The sequence below is a fragment of the Magallana gigas genome, chromosome 10 (genome assembly GCF_963853765.1).
Source record: "Magallana gigas chromosome 10, xbMagGiga1.1, whole genome shotgun sequence".
NCBI lineage: Eukaryota > Metazoa > Mollusca > Bivalvia > Ostreida > Ostreidae > Magallana > Magallana gigas.
The window spans coordinates 17,027,746-17,040,590 of NC_088862.1; the positions used below are offsets into that span (position 1 = coordinate 17,027,746).

General features: G+C 31.3%; 1 protein-coding gene across 1 annotated transcript; it reads right to left on the reverse strand.

The window, feature by feature from the left end:
* Nucleotides 1-8,884: 8,884 nt before the first annotated feature.
* On the reverse strand, nt 8,885-11,292 carry LOC136272317 (uncharacterized). Its single transcript, XM_066073746.1, has 3 exons — nt 11,147-11,292; nt 10,895-10,996; nt 8,885-10,738 (listed from the first exon to the last, which is right to left on the reverse strand). The coding sequence occupies exons 1-3, from the start codon at nt 11,268-11,270 to the stop codon at nt 10,140-10,142; spliced, it is 825 nt and encodes a 274-aa protein (XP_065929818.1). The 5' UTR covers nt 11,271-11,292; the 3' UTR covers nt 8,885-10,139.
* Nucleotides 11,293-12,845: the final 1,553 nt, after the last annotated feature.

A 12,845-nucleotide genomic window follows, 5' to 3' on the forward strand; every position in this document is an offset into this window, starting at 1 on the left:
GTAATCAAGTGATGTACAAAATTAATGTAACTTCTGTATATTGGTGAAACATTATTGTAAAGAATAAAATACTGCAGTCTCAGAAGTTCAGTTTACTAAATTCTAATACTATAATACTCTTTCATCATTTTTATGTCAAAATGACTATTTTTATATAAATTGGCATAATAAATGAAAATGTATTCCTGTAATTTCAGCTTGCATATAAATATCAATTGTTATACGAATGTACATCACAAAATAGATGTTTTGATGTTAAAATTGCTTTTCTCATCTAATCTTTATTTAAGGCATGATCCCGACTAATATGGTGCAGTAACTGAGTATTTTCACATTTACTACATGTATATACCTTAATTGACACATTAGAATAGTGTTTTCTGTTATCAAACCAATTCTTAAAAAGAAAATAGTTATAACACTATTACATTGACAACTTGCAATCATGCTTCCGCCTATTAGTACTTTCAGTACTTTGATTGTTAATTGAAATTGGGTTTTTTTCTAGAAGACATTAAGACTATAAAAAAATATGGAGCACAGACCCACTCTGTAAAAGAAAAGGCCTTGAAGTTCTAACAAATGACAGTATTTGCAGGTTTTGATACGTATACGCCTGTTTGAGTCAACATATTCTAAGTATTGAACATATCTAAAAGTTAAAAATTAATGATTTGTTCAATATATATTGTTTTAAATGATTTTAAAAAAAGAAATATTAGATTTATTGATACTTTAACATTTCAGTAGCTTGTCCAACCGTGTATGGGCATTTTATACGCCTAATCTATCCATCTTCTTTTAAACAGAAAAGCTCACTGAACCTTCAAATCGGGTGATTAAAAAAAAACTTTAAATCTTATGAACGATGGTACATTCATGTCTGTTTTTAATTCCAATCGTTTAAATGTGTGACCTTAAAAAAAACAAAAGCGACTGGGCTATATAAAGATTAACATTACAGTCAACGAGTTTTAAATTTCGTCTACTCAAATACGGACTCAAAACATCTTTTGCATAGTTTAAACTTTATTTACGTTGATGTCTTGTTTTTTTTTTCCTTAAACTGCTCTGGTTCCAATTCTTTTTGCAATACACACACTAGTATACGTCGTAATATGCTAATTAAGTTGTAACATTTCTCAGATTCGGTTCTCGCAATTACAGAGAAAGAAAGATCTAGAATTTTTTTCATATTAAAATATCAATTCCTACCTTTTTTATTATTGCTCTTATTTGAGGTAAACGTGTCTTTTTTTAAATACCAGAATATGATAAAATAGTGTTTCCTTTAAGACAAAAAAAAAAGAATATTAAATGAGTCGAGTCCTGTTGTAAAGTCGATTTATGATTTTAAAAAGACTTTCCCATTTACTCTAGCTGAAATAAATCAACCATATTTTTTATTATTATTTTTTTTTATGGCATTTTTTCCTATTAAGTGTTTTTCATGCGAAAAGATTATAGCGTTGTTATTTAAATTTGATTTTCTGTAAGAATGTAAGTGATTTTTTTTTTACTAATAAATAATGTTTTCCTTAAAGTGATAAGGTGCATTAGGTGACTGAAAAAAAATGAAGCAGTTACTTAAATATTTACAAGTCATGACTTACATTTCATAATTGACAGCTGCAATAAAATTCCTATTAAGTCGTTTAGATTGTTAGTTCTTTTAGTTATACCATCAATTTTGGAAAAGTCTTGAAAAAACTATGAAAATTTAAAAATTCTTTCTTCACAATCTACAGCCTTTTTTTGACAGCTGAGAAATGAATAAAAATTAAAATATGTCATAGAGAGTTAGTGCATTTCATCTTTAATATTCACATCCACCGAGTATGACTCACTCTTTTTCTTACGGAAACGTAGAGTTACATGTAGTTCATAGTTCTACAGACTAAAATTTATACGCCCCGTTTATCGATTAGTCGAAATTTACAGGGCTGAAACTGACAGGAAACTGACAGGACAGAAATTAACAAGCCCTTTTTATCGATTGGTAGAAACATACAGCGACTTAAGAAAAATCACGGACTGCACCTGATTATCATGATGATGTTAGACTCTCACTTTTTGGCTGTTTCTTTTAGCTAACGTTCTTATGTACATTAATAAAAATTTAGTGAATTTTACTTGCTTTTTATGATTAATTTATCAATTATCTAAAAGAAGGATGTAAATATAAACAATAAAATGCTTTCTTTGATGATTCATGCCAGTAATAAAGGTAGCGATCATTGTAGAAAAAAATTACATAACCCGTTAACGCGGGTATAACCCGTTAACACGGGTTATGTATTTTTTCTGCAATGTCGCCACCTTCATATCCTGAATGAATCACAAACGGAAGCATTTTATTGTTAAAATATATGCTGTAGTGCGTTTCTGATGAATAAAAAAAAACAAAAAATATAACTGAATATCATTTGTTTCAATATAACCACTATTCTGAATAATTAGCCTTATTTAAAACGAACTAAGGTTATAGGTATCTGTTAAAAACCTAATCTGGCACTAGAATTCGTTATACACTTGAAGTCAGATTAATGTTGTGTGATTCTACATGTATAAGCGTAATTGGAATTCTATGTATCGTAAGTTTATAAAGTTAAGTCTTTTTATCAACCTTACCAATTGAGCTTATTAATAACGAAACATATCAAATTAAATAAAGGCGTCTCTTTTGGAAAAAAAAACTAACTACGCTGATAGTGAATAGTAAATTAAGAGTAGATAAGGCCAGGTAAGAACATTTGTTCAGAGACACACCTTTACACAAAAGAATGTATGCTCACAACCATAATTAATTTAGGCCAGGGTTTGCATGTGTCAATCCAAACTACACTATTATCCTGCAAAACTCCCATGCCAATTTTTTGCTTGTCACACTTTCTAACGAGTGATTTGAGCTTTAAAGGTATTGGCATTGGGGATGTTCAACAGTCATGAGCGAATGTTTGTTATTGTGATAAAGTCCATCAGGTCAAATCTTGTATTATCAAGTGGACATGCTTCGTAAACGTAAGAGAATATGTGACATTGCATGTTGAACATTGTAGCTGATCGTTTGGTTTGGTCTTGTTAAAACACTCAAAGCAGAAAGAGTGAAGACACGAGACCAGACGAGCATGATTACCAATGCAAAGATCGTGAAAGCCCAATGTCGTTTAAAGATATCACAAGGAATGTGTTATTAATCTCGAATTCAAGTCATAATATAAAGTGAACTTTCATTTGCCAATCTAATGTTTAATTTTTATTTAAATATTATGACTTTATTTTGCTTATCAATCTGCATGTTTTCTTTGGAATATTAAAACAACAAAACGTCCGAACAAAATATTCCGACTAATTTTCATTTTGATTGCATAATGATATTTTCATTGTCAATTGTCATTTCCTCGAACAGCACCTCTCTATATCCGTTAAAAGCTGAAGCTACGCACAACTGGCTTTTACCTTTCAGGTATGGTTTTGAAAAAGTGTTAAGGCGGCTTAAGCATCAAACTCGTAATATATATATATATATATATATATATATATATATATATATATATATATATATATATATATATATATATATATATATATAATGCATTCTCAAACCAAAATATATCTGTGCGCAGCCATGTCTGCTTGACCTTTAGTCTTCGCGATTGATTGTCTGTACTTCATACGATATGACGTCATAATTAACTTTGACGTCACGATCTGCATTCCTGTCGATAGTTCTCAGGGAATGTATCTTAACGATAAAAGTGAATTATATAAAACCAGTATAATACCGCACATTTCCTTTACATAGATGCTGCTGTTAATGCTAGACGTACAGAATTCATTCATATTAAAAACCAGTATCAAATAATGGGGAGTTTTAAAGCTTCGTTTTAAGTAAAAGACCATTGATGAAATAGTGGTTTTGAGACTCTCCCTGCTACGCGTATAGAAATAAATGAAGTAAAAACCAGCTTGGCGCAGGTGAAAAATCAACACAATTTTAGAATATATAACGTAAAATTGGTAGAGAATATATGTCCCAATATGAATCGTGCTTGGAAAATCTACCGATTTACCTCAATTTTTTGTAAATCGCTTTTGATTAGTAAAAATTTGCATTAGTTTGATGATTTTGTGGAATGTTTCAACAATATCTTCCAGAAATGAAATATCTTTTTCAAGCACAAGCAAGAACTTCAAAGTATATGACGTAACAAAGGATTTTTCTGAAAAATATTTATGATTTAATGTCATTAATCACCTGCGCCGATGCGATTAAAATGGATCATTTGCATTATTAGGATTCGCCCGTCACGTGATTACAAAGTACATATGACGTCACAAAAATGCATCAAATATAATGTTTAACATCGCTGTCAATAAATATTCCATATATTTTAAAAAATACTCCCGGTCAAAGTATTTTTGCGATGATTCAAATAATATCGTTTTCCAGCCGTATTTTAGCATTGGGATGCCTTAAAGTAACGTTGCTGCGTGAAGCGGATTATACCTCCATGTCTTTCAATACGAGGATATCCTATTCATCAGTGTTGTCTTTTGTGCCCCTCCCCTGAGATCGGTATCACATGATAATACAAAGATTAGTTATTTATTTTATAAAGACAGAGGCGTAATTGCATCAACAAGTTCGACAAAACGAAAAAGAAGAAAATGTCGGCATTGTTCATAATTAAGATTTGCAAATTCTGAATAATTTAGTCTTGCAACTTTTTGACCCATTCTTTGAGCAAACAATTTGCATGTAACCGCATTAAATGGCAAATACAAAAAACACATGTTGGGTCTTCACATGTTCATACATGTACAACGATCTTGTTTATATGATTATTACGAAAAAAATCTTTCAAAAAAATGTTTCGGTTTCAAACCAAATTGTCTATTTAAAGGAAGTGAATGTTAAAAAATAATCAAGGGTTTAAATTTGTCATTTTGATGTATATAATGATTTCGTAAAGCCAATTAGACATAACTATCCTCAGTAAGAAAATATTCCATTAATAATAACTAATTCACTCTTGCAATCCATGGGAGTCGCCAAAATGATAAAATCGTTACCTTCCTGATGAGTTATCTCGTAGCATTTACGAGAGGGCAGCACTAATGCTGACGTCAATGGGACACTTTGCATTTTGTTGGCATATTGGTAATCAACACTTAGTTACGCAGTTAAAGTGCCATCTTAAGAAAGTGAAATAATGAAATTGATATTGATGGCTATCAATTTAAACCAGAGTTAATAGAGGAAGAAATTGAAGCCCTGAACGACGCCCTTCCACCTACGGTTAATTTGAACGAGAGAGGAGCATCATTGGATTGGTGTACTGGTGAAAACTGTACAATTCTACCTCATTTAAGGAATTTCTTTGTTGCTACAAATTTGAACAATTATATGGCGGACTACATTTACAAACACAAGTGCATATTATATGAAATTAACCCCGTGACCTTCACAATTATTCAACATACGCATTATAAATTACGGTTTCTACTAACAAATGTTCTTATCTTATAAAGTTTGCACCGTCTTTCAAAATCTACGATATAACATCAAGTTATTTTATATTTCAGTTGTGAATTTTGACATGATTATGCCCTTGCAATATTGAATTTTTTAAATGACTTCAAAACACAAATACATCTGCTTGTACCGACTGCCATATCACGTGACCACTATGAAATATTGTACTGTTATATATAGTTTAGAAATATATCGCATTTGAGTAACTGTTATTGATTTTAAAAAGGACATGCCAGTTAAACGAAAGTATACGTGTTTTCATCGCAAAAATTTGCCGATATTTTTATTGGCCGGTTTTTAAACGTATCATCTTTTCGTTAATCTTCTCCTCTTTAGTTATAAAAAATATAGAAAATTGCATAGTTATACAGAATTGCGTGTAATTAAGTTTTAAAAGTACACGCGAAACAAAGATCTTGTTATACAACTTTAAACATTTAGCATAAAAACAAATGTCCTTATGTTATCGTTAAATATCGTTAAATTATCGGTACCGACTAAAAATAGATAATCTAATGAAATATTGTGCATCTGCCACTTACAAGTAGTATTGTTTTTTGCAATAGTATTTTTTTGGCAGAAATTAACACATCTTAGGAATCGACATAATATCAGATACGTGTAGGTGACTTAGTATTAGATACGTGTGTGTACGTACTTAGTATCATATACGTGTACGCGACCTTGTATCAGATACGTGTACGTATTCTTAGATTACGAAATATGTAGAGTAAAGCATTTTAACATGTTTTGCAGTGCTTTGACATCATGTTCATCGTTGATGCATTTTGTCTCCCTCTCTGTTCAGTCTCAGCACATGGTGTTGCAGATGTTTTTTCTTTATTTTTTTTAAGACAGAGATACCATTATATAAAATAATTACATTTCAATATTTATTTTAAGTACACGTAGAAAAAGTAATGCAAATTCCCAGTTCGACAATACGAAAACAAAAAGAAAAGTTTGGCGTTGATCGGCTTTAAGATTTGCATAAATGAGTTTATCATGACAATAATCAGTTTCGTAATCTTGAAACTTTTAAAACAGTAGTGATGGATGGGTATATTTTGATACATACTATGTGCCAATAATTTATAACTAATCCTGTCAAATAAAAAATGTAACAAAACACATGTTGGAACTTTACATGCGCATACAACGATGAATTTTATATTAGTTCTCTTATTTCTGAATAAGTTTTCTTTCTACATTTTTACCGAATAAACTTGTTATCTTTCATTCTTGTTAAGACTAATTACAAGTTCATCGTTGCAGATCGCCAAACGTGACAATAGACTAATACCAGTTGTTGGTCAGCAATTCTGTGTTGGATATTTATTCAACAGACGTTTGAAGTGAAATACTTTTGGTTTTTTGTAAACATACTGTTCAGTTCATTGAGATGTTCAGTCAGTTCTAAGTTGTTTGTCTGTTTTGAAGGACTATCTTGTGTATTTTTACAGGCCGGGTTAGCCATGATCACTTAATTAAAAAGTTACTCATCTATAACCAATTATTCAGAATTTTTTTTTTACTTTCAGTTCCTCTATCTTAATTGGGTTTTTTTTTGTTTCATTAATGGATACATTTAATAAATAACAACAAGGTCATGACTACTTTATCAATGCTGAAAAGTTTGAGTGAAGTTAAAATTAGTATATTCATGGCACTTGACGTTTTATATTTTTCTTATGATAAAAATAAATATCCTTTACCTAATAATACATAAGTTACCTATCGCCGCACTGGCGTCTGAAGCAAATTGAAAGTGTGTGTGTGGGGGGGGGGGGGGGTAGACTAATACTTAGAAATATTGTGACATAAAAATTGAATAAAAATCATTGCAAATGAACACACACAAAAAATTAAAATTTTATTTGGTATGAAAGTTCCTCAATTAAGAGTTAGCGTTTCTAAGTCCCTAGGGCCCAAACACCATGAGAACTTTTCAATTTGTGAGTGGAATAAAATTTCCAAAATTTTGTGTTCGAGTGATAAATACATATTACATATTTCATTACATGTTTATGTAATTATGCATATATTTTAAAATATTGACACAAACACATGGTGCATGAAAATCTGATTTACATATAGGTGAAAATATCCATCCCTTTCAGACACTTATAGCATATCTAAGGTAGTAATAGGGCAAAGTAATAAACTTTGTGTAATAAAAGCTATCATTGACATTTATATCCACTTTTTTAATTACAATTCGTCGTTTTGACATATAGATCAATAATAATCCTTCACATATGTTCGATTATCATAGGATTTTTTTGTATTTTATCATATGCCTTTTCCTCGCCTAGGTGGGCTAGCATTCCTGTATGGTAGGATGGGGTGATTTTTTCATGATTTTGATGGGGGTTTTGATTGAAATGTTTGATAGGGAGTTTTGAAAGTGACGCTTATTTTTTTTTCTATACTCTGCAGGAATTTACAAATGTTATCATTATTTTGTTTTTGTTTTGTTATTTTCTAAAAACACCTCCATAATACAGCTCTTCCGAACGCGTAGGACTCTGATGAACGCAAAACAATCCAATTTTTATCAACTCTGTTCCCTTTGAACGCTCATAATTTATTACAAAGTTAAGATTATGACTTGACATTTTGATAGAATGTAGATTGATGATTTTGACAGATTTGTAGTTTTTGGCGTTGAAATGGCGTTGAACGGTCACACTTGTTACATTAAGTTTATGTTTACATAACTTTACGACGATTTTGATGTTAAAACACCAACAACGGAAAAATGTCTATCTCGATTTGTTAGAACTTCGTACCATTAGAAAGCTTAATGACCCCTTTATGATTTAAACCTTTAAGAAGTTTCAATTAAACATTTTATGACCGATATGAAGGAAATAAAAAGACCTGAGCTTTTTCGTGTCAACTAAACACTGCTCCGCGCTCTGCACAGTCCTCCGTGTTTGGTCGAATGGTGGGGGTGATAAAGTCGTTAATAAATATTGTTGTTTGTTGAAACTGGTGTTTTACTTTTATTTACAATGCGTTTAAAGGTGTAAAAGGTGGAATAGATATTATCAAACTTAAAAGTAAAACCAAGTAGAATCTCAAATCACAAAGAACCTGGGAAATAAATTACAACACATAGGACACGGTAAACTTATTCAGAGTGGGATTCCGATCTGACCCGTCCTATAACATACAAATCATAATACTTTTGCATATCATTCTATACGATGCATTTAGTTTTTCCATCTTCATGAATACGACTACACTTAGGATAACATTATTTTTATAACGTATGACCCGTATAGACAAATGTCAATATTGATTTGATTTCTATTTAGCAAAGAACGAACTAAATAAAAACAAGATGTGCTGTACACTTTATTTAGACAGAAGAGATAAATACAGATAAACAAACATCATGTAAGTAATTATCATAACCAACCAAATATATATCCGGTAAAACAACCCGAATACCATACAATGCTTCGCTACGTTTTGTTTATGTATAACATGTTATACAGAACTTCCCGCCTTTTTTTTCAATTCCCCCAAAAAATACCAAGTAAAACGAAACATATCACATATGATTAAATCATCAAATAACAATAGAAATACTACCAAAACAAATTGGACCACTAAAATAGGATAGTCTTCATCAACATTAAATCAAAATACCAATAAATAGATATATATAAAATATCAACTTTTTGGTTATTTTCCTTTTGTGAGGAAGGATGGATTTCTTCTTAGATCAAACTATATATATGTGAAGAGTTAAATCATCAAATAACAATAGAAATACTACCAAAACAAATTGGACCACTAAAATAGGGTAGTTTTCATCAACATTAAATCAAAATACCAATAAATAGGTATGTCTAAAATAACAACTTTTTGGTTATTTTTCTTTTGTGAGGAAGGATGGATTTCTTTTTAGATTTAACTATACAAATGTAAAGGGTTAAATCATCAAATAACAATAGAGAGACGATGAAAACAAAGTTTACCACTAGTGTACAACTATAATGATATAATCGTGACTAACATAGAATTAACATTCCTTTGCATGTTAATAGATATATCAGTCTACAAAAGCTTTAATTTGTATTTTTTTTTCTTTTAATAACTTTTGGATTTGGCATTTCAAACATTTGCATTTGCATTTTAGAAACATTGATATATAATCGATAACTTTTTACAAGATCATTGTACAAAACAATACAATATTATTTTCCCATAATAATCTTAAATATTACAAGTTCTATTTTTAAAATCATATACATTTGTGCAAGTATCAATAAACAAGCGCCTGTCATAACAATGCGTATACACAAAAAATACAAGCAATCATAATTTCAGTTAATTAAAAATAAAACAAAAGATAACAATTAAGGTTATTCAAAAAATATATAAAAAAGAATATACAGAATTGTGTAAGGAAATATTTCCATGAATTATTCATTTAATCAATACAATTTAATGAAATATAACTAAAGGTCAAAGAATAATATGAGAGTTAACATTAATTCGATTTATCTTGCAGTTTATTTTTTTTATCAAATTCAGAGAACTTGGGTTTTCTGTTCATAAGTTTTATTTTTTTTTATGTTAAATGTTACACGTCCATAAAGGTAGCGGTGACTTCCACGCTGTTTGGATTGTAGCCAGCAACAACTGGATACAAAAACTCGGAGCAATCAACAGACTCCACAACGCATATCTTCTTCTCAATCTTGTGATCGAAGACTTTCCATCGACCAAACTCGGTGTCCAGAAGGAATCCAAATACTCTATCCATAGTGTTTCCGGTTTCGTTCTTTAATAGAACCTCGTGGTAGAGCAAGTGGTTGTCGTGCGCAATGTGCAGACAGATAGCATCACAATCCACATGGTGGGACCCGATCATTGACCATGCAAATTTGTGCCCCTCCACAACCAATTGTTTCCCGATGACGGACTTTCTAGCAATCGCGAGCTCGTAGACAATATTGCTTTTATCCAGAGGTTTTTTAACTTTAATGTTCATCTTGATCGCGTAATAATATCTCCCAGGATATCGTATGCCTTCTATACTGAAAGTACCCTTGTATTTTTGTAAACGACCTGGTACGAATTCCTTTAGCTCTTCAGCAGAGATGTTTTTGAAAACCTTCCCATCAGCAGAAACGTAAACATCATTGTGCGCCATGTCTTGGTCAAATGTCATGTCTGGCTCTGAAATACATTAAATAAAAGTAATTTGCAAGTAATACAACTTGGGAGTAAAATGCCAAATCTGGCCCGGCGATGGCAATAAATAAACGTATAACACCTGTAATACTACGAAAAAGTAAAAACAGTGTTCTTTAAATACAATCATTATGTTTTTACTTTGAATGCCAAGTGGTGCTGGTTCCTTTGGTTTCGGGAAGTTCCTCTTTAACGTTCGCACTTTTTGAAAAGATGCATCCTCTTTGCTCCCTCCCACCTCAACTTCAATTGCAAATCGTCATATCAAATATAATTAGCTTGGTGCTTTTATAAAATATTTGAATTAGGTTGAATGGAATTGACTTCTGTATTATATGTATAGATGCCTGTATACTAGATACTGGTATGTAAATACATTTATAGAACATTTACCTGGTTTGCTCTCAAACTCTTTGCTGACAACCACTCTATCCAGTATTCTGATATCTAGAACATGTCTCCCCGTCATGGCTGGCTTCACGGTGACCTCCAGCTCGTCAGTACTTCCTTTTTTCATCTCTGTCAAACATTTTGCCTCGTTGCCTGATGTCAAAAAAGTTTTAAGTTTAAACAATATAGGAATAACTAAAAGGCAGCTAGATATTCTTGCAGTAAGTGAGATTACGTTTTTTTATTTGAAAGGTGTAAAAAGAAGATTTTTTTGTTATTTTTTCACTTTCGTTGCATAAAATATTTATATTATTTTCCTTATTCTTAACCCAATAAGATGTTATTAAATATACAATGGGTGGGTGCCACCCAAGGTACTGCAAAATGCTGCATGAATAAAATGTTCTAACATGAAAATGATCATGTCCAACAATAGAACTTTCCAATGCAACAGGTGATACAACACGGAAGGTAATTCTTTTTTCATTGGTGTTATAAGCTTTACCAAGAGTTTAAAACATTTATTTGCCACCTATATTTGAAAAAAAGACAGCACAGTCAGAATTATGTAAACATTTCTGATGTCGTATTTTTTTATCATTAATATTTCAATGAGCTGAAAATTTAAGGTTAATGATTATTCATTGCATATGTATAGTGTGGCAGAACTCCTCAAAATCTACAAAAGCGACATATTAATGCTGGGGTTTTGAAATTTCAGATACAAAGTTGTCAAAGAACGAAAATGATAAAAGTTTACACCTCACAATTGTGATTAGATGGTTATTTTTCGATAAAGGTTTTATGTCACATCTTTAGCATCCATTACATATAAAAAAAAAATAAACAAACCTATTGGATCCTTAACAACCACATCCATATTGGTTGTGTTTAATCCTCTCTCTTTAAAAGGTGCCAGATTTTGAAAATCTCTTAGTTTCACGTGAAAAGTTGCTGATTTATTCTCTTCCAGTGAGTCCCATTGCTCAACACTGCAGTTTGGTGGAAAAATTGAGACAGACCATACATTGGCCATCTCAACGAGCTTGGTCTGAAATTCTGAATTTAAACCCTTGGCGTTGAAACCGAATGTAGCCATCTCGTGTGGTTTCTTGTCAAAGTACTGTGTGACAAGGATATTCAATTTATTCTGAAGTGTCGGGTACACCTGTCAAATGAGAAAATAAACATACTCATCGACATTGTTAAAAAATCTTCGATAAGTATATTCTTCTATTAACTGTTTTCATTCATACCGTATATCAGGTTTTTTTGCGTGTCACAAAATTTGCGAAAATCGGGAAAATCTATAACAATTTAAATTTGCGGCGGTCTCTTATAGACAATGATAAAGGATATCGTTACTGTGTATTCCAATATTTGCGAATTAAAAGGGGTCGCAAAAAGCCAACATTTCGCAAAAATTACCGGATATACGGTATTATAAGTCAAGTTCCAATCTGTGGGGATATATGGTTATATGAATACTTATAACAATCTTTTTTATTAATTCCTTTCTTATACACTCGCATGTTAGTGCAAAGAGCTAGGTCAAACTTATAACCCATTTTCAAGGTAATTTCAAATGGTCAATCAACACATCCTTACCTGAAGAAGAGCTGGTGCGCTGGAAGAAGAAAGTGTCTGGTTTGCAAACTTGTTCGACTCTTCAATATCTAACTTTATTCTCCTAAGATTGTCT

Coding starts and splice junctions, on each gene's coding strand:
- LOC136272317 (XM_066073746.1), bottom strand. CDS start 11,270: ATGAAAAAAGGAAGTACTGACGAGCTGGAGGTCACCGTGAAGCCAGCC. Junction 10,997..11,146: donor AGAGTTTGAGAGCAAACCAG/GTAAATGTTCTA, acceptor TTGCAATTGAAG/TTGAGGTGGGAGGGAGCAAA. Junction 10,739..10,894: donor AGCACCACTTGGCATTCAAA/GTAAAAACATAA, acceptor AATGTATTTCAG/AGCCAGACATGACATTTGAC.